This window comes from Somniosus microcephalus, chromosome 7 (assembly GCF_052327205.1).
Source record: "Somniosus microcephalus isolate GS21.2 chromosome 7, FLI_Smic_1.0, whole genome shotgun sequence".
Lineage (NCBI taxonomy): Eukaryota > Metazoa > Chordata > Chondrichthyes > Squaliformes > Somniosidae > Somniosus > Somniosus microcephalus.
The window spans coordinates 72,386,075-72,398,109 of record NC_140993.1 but is presented as its reverse complement, the minus strand read 5'-3'; the positions used below and the strand labels follow the sequence as shown (position 1 = coordinate 72,398,109).

At 43.2% G+C, this 12,035-nt stretch overlaps 1 protein-coding gene across 4 annotated transcripts in view; it reads right to left on the bottom strand.

Moving 5' to 3' along the window:
- cables1 (Cdk5 and Abl enzyme substrate 1) overlaps positions 1-12,035 on the bottom strand; it is a 205,166-nt gene that overhangs the window by 133,858 nt on the left and 59,273 nt on the right. For all 4 annotated transcript variants that reach the window (XM_085992592.1, XM_085992593.1, XM_085992595.1 and 1 more), the window contains exon 2: positions 107-178. In XM_085992592.1, coding sequence (XP_085848718.1) covers positions 107-178 — 72 coding nt within the window. The remainder of the gene's footprint in view (positions 1-106; positions 179-12,035) is intronic.

The following is a 12,035-nucleotide window of genomic DNA, read 5'->3' as shown; positions in this document are numbered from 1 at the left end:
GCAACGGTGGTGATTACTTGAAGGGATGGTGTCAGTATTCCACTGATTAAAGGTGTGAAAGCAAACTAGTCAGTGATGTTAATGACAGCACGGGTTATTTCCATACCTCCGTAATGGAGCATTTTCCTCAATGTCTTCCAGAGTTTCTAATGAAGAACGCTGGGAAATCAACCGGCGCCTGGAAGGAATAAGAGGAGCACACAGTGAATCTTCACGTTATACACATTCTCTGCTGCACAGATCTCTGGACAGCCCCAAACTGCATTCTTGCACAGCAACTGAAGATGAAAGGACTCTGTACCTGTAGAACAATGGGATTGTTGCAGACCCACACTGCAGGGAGTGCCACACAGACCAACCAACAGACTGAAGCCCAGTCTGCCCACCCCCCACTTTGGAACCACAGCCGAGCCGCCCAGCCTCCGTCTCACAAGAGGAGCGCACACACCAGACACGACCCCCCCAGTCCAACACACAACCTGTGAGTCCAGGCGAGAGTCACCAGCCAGTAAACACCAACAAGGCTGACATTGTAATACTAATAGACTCAAATGGGAAATTCCTCCAGGAGAAGAAGCTCTTCCCTAAACATAAAGTAGCCAAGCTCTGGTGCCCAACATCAGACAAAGCCCTGGAAATGTTGTCCACAAGCCACTTAGGCTCCCCCAAACACATCATAATACACACCGGCACTAATGACCTAAGGGCCCAGCAGGAGAGGGTGGCAACGTCGCTCCAAACAGTGATTGAGAAGGCAAGCACCACCTTCCCAAACACTAGAATCACTGTTTCCACACTGTTGCCGAGAAAAGACTTTCACCACAAAACAATCCACAAGATAAATGCCAGCATATTACGAGACTGTGCATTAAAACAAAACGTGCACCTGGCCCAACATCCCACCCTCGATGTGGAATGTCTTTACGACCACGTCCATCTCTACAAGGAGCTAGTGCCGGTCTTTGCTAAGGCCCTGAAGGACGTCGCTCTTAACCGTGACCATACCCAGACTCCAAGAGGAAAAGGACACCCCCCCCGGCCATCAGAGACCAACGAGGTACAGCCCAGGACCACTGCAGAGACCACCACCACCACACCAACCAGGACCAGAGAGGATCCCCACATACACGCCATCAGAGCACAGCACCACTGTCCTACCTGCACCACTCCTGCCCCCCAGGAGAGCAGGACCACCCCAGCAGCAAGAACTCCAGCCCGGCAGATTGAGATATGCTCAGGATGTAAGCAATACTACAGGCAGAGACAATCCATTGAGAGACATAAAGCAGATGCTCAGCATCATCTGCTCCCGCCTTATGGAACAGGAAGTATAATGACTAGCCCTTTTCACACATGAAAAAGGAAAAAGGGGTATGATTGTTAGAAAGAGTTGCAGTTATATATTCTCAGTATTTATAGACACTTGAAATGTTCTTTTTTCCTCATTTAACACGACAAACACACACACACCTATCACAGTAAAAGACCAATCTTAACATGAAATCCTTGTGCATCTCAACCTGGAACATCCAAGGCCTACGCTCTTCTGTGTTTGGCCTGAAGAGCAGGACCTCAGAGTTCCTAGATGAAATCAAAGATCTAGACATTATCTTTTTGCAAGAAACCTGGTGTAGAGGAGAAGGGTCCACTGGTTGTCCCCCTGGGTACACAGAGCTGGTGGTCCCCTCCAATAAACTGCCAGGAGTAACCCAGGGCAGAGACTCTGGAGGCATACTGATTTGGTTTAAAGCAGAGCTTAGGAATTACATTGAATTTATAAAAAAGGGCGAAAACCACTTATGGTTCAAGATTAAGAAAGACATCATTTCTAGCATGCAAAATGTTTTCATTTGTGCAATCTATATCCCCCCTATAGAATCCCCGTACTTCAAAGAGGACACCTTCTCCAACATTGAGAGGGAGATTAACCATTTCCAGGCCCAGGGGAATGTGTTGATCTGTGGTGATCTCAACTCAAGAACTGGTGAAGAACCAGACTTTATCAGTACTCAGGGGAATAATTACATATTTGGGAATAACCATTTTGATCTCCCTTTTCATTCACACAGGAATAACTATGACAAACAGACAAATGCAAACGGAAAGCAACTCCTGCAGCTCTGTCAAAGCCTGGGTCTGTACATTGTCAATGGTAGGTTCAGGAGACTCCCTAGGAAGATTGACCTATTCTTCACCTCTTGGCATCAGCACCATAGACTATATGATTACAGATCTGGACCCATCCTCTTTCAGAGCATTCACAGTCAAACCACTAACACCACTGTCAGATCACAGCCAAATTACTGCGTATCTTAAAAGGACAGAAACAACCAACACAGAAACACAGCCCAGTAAGCTGTACAACATAAAAAAATCCTACAGATGGGCCCAAAACAGCACGGAAAAATACCAGAAAGCAATTAGCAGTCAATCAACTCAATCTCTCTTGGACACCTTTCTGGAAAACACATACACTCACAATAAAGAAGGCGTAAACCTGGCAGTGAATAACCTAAATGATATTTTTGATAATTTGGCATCAATGTCGAACTTGAAATCTCGCAAGAGTAAACCCAAAACCCAAAACCACGAAAAATGGTTTGATTCAGACTGTCATAACATGAGGAAAAAACTCAGAAAAATATCAAACCAAAAACACAGACAACCAGAAAATGAGGAATTACGCCTTGCTTATTGTCAGGCACTAACACAATACAAAAACACACTCAGAACTAAGAAAGAACAGTATATTAAGAATAAACTCAGCTCCATTGAAGAATCTATTGATTCTAATTGTTTCTGGAACAACTGGAATACATTACACAAAAAGCAACATGATGAATTGTCCATTCAAAATGGAGACATGTGGGAAAACCATTTTGAAAAATTATACCAGAAAAACACACTAAGCCCAGAGCAAGATCAAATATGTAAAGAATTGGAAAAGCTCGAACTGACCATAAAAGATTACCAAAACCCTTTAGACTCCTCAATAACTGAAAAAGAGCTATTTGAAAAACTCAAGGGCCTGCGACCAAGAAAAGCCTGTGGTGCAGATGGCATCCTAAACGAGATGCTTAAACACACTGATGATAAAATGAAATTGGCTATCCTAAAACTCTTCAACTTGGTTCTGAGTGTCGGTTACTTCCCTGATGTCTGGAACAAAGGACTCAAAACGCCCATATACAAAAGTGGAGACAAAGTTGACCCAAATAACTACCGAGGCATCTGTGTGAACAGTAATCTGGGGAAGGTATTCTGTAGTATCATAAACAAAAGACTTATAAACTTCCTTAAGGAGCACAATGTCTTGAGTAAAAGCCAAATTGGATTCTTACCAAATTATAGAACATCGGATCATATTTTCACCCTGCACACCCTAATTGACAAACATGTTCACCAAAACAAAAGCAAAATTTTTGCCTGCTTTATAGATTTCCAGAAGGCTTTCGATTCTATTTGGCATGACGGTCTATTCTTAAAACTTATTGAAAGTGGTGTAGGGGGAAAAACATATGATGTAATTAAATCAATGTATACAAACAATAAATGTGCAGTTAAAATTGGAGACAAACAAACAAAATATTTCTCACAGGGGCGTGGCATGGCGCAGGGCTCGTCTATCTCACCGACACTCTTTAATATTTATATAAATGAATTGGCAAAACTACTTGAACAATCTACAGCACCTGGCCTCGCCCTGTATGACTCCAAGGTTAAATTCCTCCTCTATGCAGATGACCTGGTTCTGCTCTCACCAACAGAGGAGGGTCTACAGCAGAACCTGGATCTGCTAGAGTCATTCTGTCAGACCTGGGCCCTGACAATAAACCCCCCCAAAAAAAGTTCTTGTGTTTCAGCAAAGATCCAGACATCAGGGACGCAGAATAAGCTTCACATTAGAAGCAACTAAAATTGAACAAACTACAAATTACACATACTTAGGCTTAAAAATCAGTTCTACGGGAAATTTTCAGTTGGCTGTGAATGAACTGAAAGAGAAAGCAAAAAGGGCTTTCTATGCCATTAAAAATTCAATCCAAATAGAAATTCCAATTGGCATTTGGCTCAAAATTTTTAAATCAGTAATTGAACCAATTGCACTTTATGGCAGTGAGATGTGGGGTCCGCTAACACAACAAGAATTTGCAAAATGGGACAAACATCCAATTGAGATCCTGCATGCAGAATTCTGTAAAAGTATCCTCCGGACTCGGAGGAAAACCACAAACAATGCATGCAGGGCAGAATTAGGCCAATATCCACTACTAATTAATATCCAAAAAAGAGCCATCAAATTTTGGAAACACCTAAAAATGAGCAACCCCCACTGCTATCATTACAAAGCCCTGAAATGCCAAGAGATGATCATAGAGAAGAGTCCCCTCAGTCAACTGGTCCTGGAACTCAGTGAAGCAACTACTAACACTACTAATAATAATCAGCCCCAGGACAGTGACATCCTAGCACAGAGAATTCGACCCAACACAATTATTACTAAACAAAAAGAAAAATATTTGACCTATTGGACAGAAACGACAAAAACCCAAAACAAACTCGATTGCTATTTGGCCCTAAACAGACAATACACCATGGCTGATTACCTGACCATGGTGAAAGATAGCAAACTGAGAAAAACCTTGACAATGTACAGACTTAGTGAGCATAGCCTGGCCATCAAAAAAGGCAGACACAGGCAGACCTGGTTGCCCAGAGAGGACAGGCTATGCTCTCACTGCAGTCAGGGAGTGGCGGAGACAGAGATGCACTTCCTCACAACTTGTGGAAACTATCAGGACATAAAGGGGAATTTCTACCCAAAATTCATAAAAATATGCCCTGAATTCAAAAATTTGAATGACCACCAAAAACTCCCATATCTATTAGGGGAACAGAGAAAATGTGTAACTTTAGCAGCAAACTATGTTACAGCTTGCCATAAGCAGAGGGACAACCAGTGACCATTGAATCTAAGAACAGATTATATGTATATTGTTTGTGTGTGTATTTATGTACACATGGATATAGTTGTCTATACACTGTATGTCTAGATCTGCATTTATGTGTTCAATTATATATGTTTTTCTGTGCTTTGGCAACATAAGATGTATCTTGTCAGGCCAATAAAGCAATTTGAATTGAATTGAATTGATGAAAACATTGGGGGAAGAGATGACAATTGCAGCAAAGTCAGCTGTGGCTCAGTGCGTGGCACACTCGCCTCGAAGTCAGAAGGTTGTAGGTTCAAGTCCCACTCCAGCGACTTGAGCACATAAAGCTAGGCTGACACTCTAGTGCAGTGCTGAGGGAGTGCTGCACTGTCGGAGGTGCCGCCTTTCAGGTGAGACGTTAAACCAAGGCCCTGCCTGCTCACTCGGGTGGACATAAAAGATCCCATGGCACTACTGTATTTCGAAGAAGAGCAAGGGAGTTATCCCCAGGGTCCTGGCCAATATTTATCCCTCAACCAACATAACAAAATGATTATCTGGTCATTATCACATTGCTGTTTGTGGGAGCTTGCTGTGTGCAAATTGGCTGTGGCATTTCCCACATTACAACAGTGACTCCACTTCAAAAATACTTCATTGGCTGTAAAGCGCTTTGAGACATCCAGTGGTCGTGAGAGGCGCTATCTAAAAGCAAGTTTTTCTTTCAAAGTTTTTTTGTACCAGGTATTTTGACAATTAGAAATTCCCACTTTTCCATGGTATAATGACACGCGTGGATTACATTGTTTTGATATGTCAGTCTGATTAGCTTCTCGGAGTAGAGGCCGAGGAAGGGATATATATGATAGATGTGATAATGTACATATTTACTCTAGTGTTATCTCAGCAGGGGCAGGGAGGTGCCTCATTCCTCACAATTCTGTCCAGGCGATAGGAACAGTATGTAGAGTGATGTCCAACAGTTAGCGGCAGTGTTTAAATCCCAGCGATGCTTGGACTGGGGAGAGTTGGGCAATGCAGTTTGGCTGATGTGCGCTAGCTACTCCTTATCTTAAAATATTGCTAGTGCTAGTAAATTCTGCTAAATAAACTGATAATACAAGACTTGATAGGTTGCCACTGTTTGATAGGTGCACACACCATTGTTCTTTATGCTTTAACTGTCCTTAAACAAGACCATATTTTAATTATTCCCAGAACCTAGCTATGATCTGTAGAGCATTAAGTGAAATAATTTAGAAGTTAATTAATTGGAGTAATGAATTGGTAAATATTCCTCTTGGACAATGACTTGAACAAATGACTTCATACACTAGTCTGGAAATTCCATATGATATATTTAAAAATTTTGGAAAATGTATTAATTGATTTTAGAAAAGATCTACAAATGATCACGTATGTTATCTCCATTCGTACCTATTTACAAAAACAGTAGTATACATACATTGCGACACTTGAGGGCCTAAATCCCTCAGGGGTTCTGCTAGTCTCCCACAGTAACTTCAGCAGAACCCTCAGAAAATGGCAGATTTAGTTGTACCAGGTTTCTACCTTGCTTTGCAAGGGGCGGATTCTGCATCACCACCTTACAATGCCCACATCAGTGACGCAGAGCCAAGGGTGAAGACTCCCCACACTAGGAATTTCCCACTCTTCAAAATCTAGGCTGACATTCCAGTGCAGTGCTGAGGGAGTGCTGCACTGTCAGAGGTGCCACCTTTCGGATGAGACGTTAAACCGAGGCCCCGTCTGCTCTCTCAGGTGGACGTAAAAGATCCCATGGCACTATTTCGAAGAAGAGCAGGGGAGTTATCCCCGGTGTCCTGGCCAATATTTATCCTTCAATCAACATCACTAAAAAATACAGATTATCTGGTTATTATCACATTGCTGTTTGTGGGAGCTTGCTGTGTGCATATCAGCTACTGCGTTTCCTACATTACAACAGTGACTCCACTTCAAAAAGTACTTCACTGGCTGTAAAGCGCTTTGGGACATCCTGAGGTCGTGAAAGGCGCTATATAAATGTAAGTTTCTCTTTCACTCCAGGTGACTTAGTTGGGAGCCAATGGGGTATAAAATTTGTTGCCGCCTGGTTTCTGATGGCTCCCAGGAATGCCTGAAAAATCACATGACCCAATATCAGGTTGTATGTCTTTGAGGCATTCTTCGGGTGTAGGGCGTTAGTCCCTGAAATCGGCCCATGTTGTGCCTGTTTTAAGAGCAACAAGGTCCAATTTGTACTCCGATGTGTCTATGGTGGCCAGTGAGGCTGCAGGTCCCCCCCTCTGCAATTCTATTTTGGGGCGTGTCTAGAGGATTTCCCAGGCCAGCCCAGCAATGCCCCAGTTAGACTCACTGAAACTCTCAGCAGCTGAGAGCGCGTGTGAATTCGGTCATGTGCTCAGTGAAGGCCCCAAGATTCCCGAGAGAGGTTCAATTTTTCTTGTGCAAACTTTGTTCCCCTGCAGTGCTGAAATATATTTCACAACTTCTATCTAGAGCCCATTAAGGAGCTTCAACTTCAGCCATCAGTGAAGACAGGTTCCATTCTGACTTTCTTACTGGCAATCGGAGCGGCCGCTTCTGTTGCGTTCTATCAGGCACGGGTTACCGGTCCCGAATATTTACACAACTCCATCCCCACGATTTGAGACAAGTTAACGGCCTTGCTTGCAGTCAAACAGTGTTCCACGCTACCACACTTACAGCGATGAAGCAGGGACACTTGGATTTCAATATCCCCATTTTCTGAAATGCCATCCAATAACAATTACAGGAGAGTGGAGGAACCAGACAGTGTTCGCCCATCACCCTTGTGCTCACTGACCTACATTGTCTCCCGGTACACCAATTCCTCGATTTTAAAATTCTCATATTTATGAGAAAACAGAACAAACTTATCTTTGTTTACGGATGCGGACAGATCTGCTGTGCGTTTCCAGTATGTTCTGTTTTTGTCCCCCATTTTCACTGCTCCACCATTGGCGGCCGTGCCTTCAGCTGCCTAGGCCACAAGCTCTGGAATTTCCTCCCTAAACCTCTCCGCTTCTCGACCTCTCGTTCCTTCTTTAAGACGCTCCTTAAAACCTACCAGTCATCTGTCCTAATATCTCCTTATGTGACTCGGTGTCAAAATTTTGCTTGATAACACGCCTATCAAGCGCCTTGGTTTTACTACGTTAAAGGTGCTATGTAAATGCAAGTTGTTGATGTTGTACTTCTGATTATTCATTTTGTATGTTTATGAGACCCAAGGCTTTCTATTGTTCTGCTTCTCTGAACGGTGAAAGATGCCAGTTCTAGACAAAGCAGCTCGATGAGGGTCCAGACAGAGGTGAGCCATTTCACCTCCAAACAGGGAATAATCCTGACCCTGCTCCTCTTGCCCTGCCACCTGCTGAGCACGGAGTGGCACTGATCCCACATCGCGAGGAATGTTTACAGCCAAGCAAGCCCACTCTGCCTGTCCAGCCGGAAGTGATGTGAAGGGGAAAAGAATAAAGAGTCGTTTTAACGTGTCAGTGATTCAGCTGACTGGTCAGTTTCTGTGCCGTGTATACACAGTGTGGAAAATCTTATTGTTATCCGTTACACCACAGTCCAACATTACTTTTCCAAGCAGAGCTCTTTTTATGCTAGGTCAGCAGCCCAGGCTTTATTCCAAAGAAACAAATAATATCAAAGTAATCCTGGTTTAAAAGCTAGCCCTGCAGCAAAAGCCGCTGAAATGGGAAAGCAGGAGCAGTCACATGAGGTGGCTTCGGGCAGAAATTAAGCTGATGCAATAATCGTGTAGCAATAAATACATGAATTACTTTGAAGCCCTGAGCTAAACACATCCGAGTAACAAACTGCTAAATGTACTGACTGAAGTTTAAGACTTCATACTGCGCACCAAGCAGGAAGACAGTAAAGGTTGTCCATGTGCTGATTATTCCTAACATACTGACTGCACCATTTTGGAGTCAAACTCTTCACATTCTTATTATTTCCTTCAAAGTAAGCAAATCAAAATTCCCAAAAATAACTACGTAACCCCTACCTAGATAATATACTGCATATGAACCTCATTCGTATAATAATTAAATTGCATGAATCTAACATTTTTTGATTTTGCCGTATTTATATACATATATTAGCAGATCTGACAAGGGCTTATTAACGGTGAGTTGCAACATACGTTCCAATTGATTCTTAGACTATTTACATATTTTAACACAGTTTGGCTACCTGCTCCAGCCAACAGCAATCACATTCCCACCAATCTGACAAACACAATCCACCGTTTTGTCAGGTTAAAATCAACTGAGAATTAAGCTGGGGCAGAAACAACAGGGGCAGAAAACACTAGTGGGAGTAGTCTACAGGCCCCCTAACAGTGGTTGTAGTGTCGGGCAGAGTATAAATCAGGAAATTAGAGATGCATGTAACAAGGGTAATACAGTAATCATGGGGGACTTTAACTTTCATATAGACTGGGCAAACCAAATTTGCAGAAATAGTGCAGAGAAGAGTTCAAGGCATGCATTCAAGATATTTTTCTAGATCAGTATGTCAAGGAACCTACGGGGGAATTGGCTATTTTAGATCTAGTAGTGTGCAGTGAGACAGGGCTAATTAATAACCTTGTAGTAAAGGAGCCTCTGGGGAGCAGTGATCATAATATGATAGAATTTTATGTTGAGTTTGAGAGTGATTTAGTTAAATCTGAAACTAGGGTCCTAAACCTGAACAAAGCAAACTATGTAGGTATGAGAGGTGAGTTGGCCAAGATAGGTTGGGAAACTAGATTAAAAGGTATGACAGTAGAAAAGCAATGGCAAACATTTAAAGAAATAATTCATAATTCGCAACAAATATACATTCCCTTCAGGAATAAAAGCACCACAGGAAAAATGGTCCAACCGTGGCTAACAAGAGAAATTAAAGATAGTATTAGATTAAAGAAAGAAGCTTATAATGTTGCCAAAATGAGTAGTAAGCCCAAGGAGGATTTTAGAATTCAGCAAAGGAGGACTAAGAAATTGATAAAGAAAGGGAAAATAGAATGAGAGTAAACTAGCAAAAGACATAAAAACAAACTGTAAAAGCTTCTATAGGTATGTAAAAAGGAAAAGATTAACAAAAGTAAATGTGGGTCCCTTACAGGCTGAGACAGGATAAATTATAATGGGGAATAAGGAAATGGCAAAGAAATTAAACAAATACTTTGTGTCTGTCTTCACTGAAGAAGACGCAAAAAAAACTCCCATAAATAGTGGAAAACCAAGGGTCTAGCGAGAAAGAGGAACTGAAAGAAATTAGTATTAGTAAAAAAAAGTACTGGAGAAATTAATGGGACTGGAAGCCGATAAATCCCCTGGACCTGATGGCCTACATCCTCGGGTTTTAAAAGAGGTGGCTATAGAGATAGTGGATGCATTGGTTGTCATCTTCTAAAATTCCATAGATTCTAGAATTGTTCCCGCGGATTGGAAGGTAGCAAATGTAACCGCATTATTTAAGAAAGGAGGGGGAGAGAAAACAGGGAACTACATACCAGTTAACCTGACATCAGTAGTAGGGAAAATGCTAGAATCTATTATTAAGGACGTGGTAACAAGGCACTTAGAAAATAATAATAGGATTGGGCAGAGTCAACACGGATTTATGAAAGGGAAATCATGTTTGACAATTCTGTTAGAGTTTTTTGAGGTTGTAACTAGCAGAATAGATGAGGGAAAACCAGCGGATGTGGTGTATTTGAATTTTCAGAAGGCATTCGATACGGTGCCACACAAGAGGTTATTAAACTAAATTAGGGCTCATGGGATTGGGGGTAATATACTAGCATGGATTGAGGATTGGTTAATGGACAGAAAACAGAGAGTAGGAATAAATGGGTCATGTTCGGGTTGGCAGTCTGTAACTAGTGGGGTACCGCAAGTATCAGTGCTTGGGCCTCAGCTATTCACAATCTATATCAATAATTTTGATGAGGGAACCAAATGTAATATATCCAAGTTTGCTGATGATACAAAGTTAGGTGGGAATGTAAGTTGTGAGGAGGATGCAAAGAGGCAAGTACTAGTTGGTGCTGGAAGTTAGGTTATATGTGCAGCTGTGAACATCAAGCTGTGCACAATGATCACTCCGATTTCATTCGAAATTGAGAGCATCGCACATGTGTGCAGGAACCAATACCCGAGTGGCTACAGTGGCAATCAGTTGCAGAAGAGACTCAAAGTGCATCAAGTAGTACAAGGCAAGTGCCACTGAAGCCACAAATCCCAATTCACTTGATGGGAATTGACCTTGTTATATTGCTTGTTCAAATTTCAATTTCAATTTTTTTATTTGTCACATAACCAAATACAACAAGTGAAATCCAGTCAGTGAAATGCTTTTTTCTTAACGAGCCAAGCGCACCAAGCAGCAAAGGACACTTAGCTGCCTGGTACGCACGGAGCCCGCAAGGACGGCAGCCATCTTCATCGGCACCATCACAATAGGGTCCGCTCTCGCCTCGCTCCGCCTTTCCCGCACTCCTGCCCGACAATCTTCAGCCGCCGTGGTACCAACGTCCCAGGGCCTGCTTCTCCCTGGCCCTCCTTCCACCCGGTCTGACCTCCGAGCCTCCCGCGGTGTCCGACCTTCCAGGGCCTGCTTTGCTCGCCCTTGGTCCGCTGGCCGCCTCCCCTCCTACCGGTTCGACCTCCAAGCCTCCCGCCGAGGAGCTGCCAGCCGCCGTGCTACAGCGGGTCGTCGTGGCCTCCATCGCTGCTTCTGCTGCCTCCCCGCCGACTCGCCGAACTCATCAGCGCCGAAGCACAGCATCTGTAGCGGGAGTGGGCCGACCGACTCACGGAGAGCGCTTACCCTGCGACCACCACGGACGCCATCTTCATTCCCTACATCATTCAAGTGCTTCACTGGTGTAGGACTTTGTGCGGTCTTCCTTACATTCTTTCAAAATAGCACTCAAAGACAGGAAACTAAGGCCGTGATCTTACCTGAAGAGGCGAGTTGGGAGCGGGTCATCTGACTTGCGGGTTCCGATCCCGCCCCCAATGACGCCCGAAGCACAGACGGAATTTT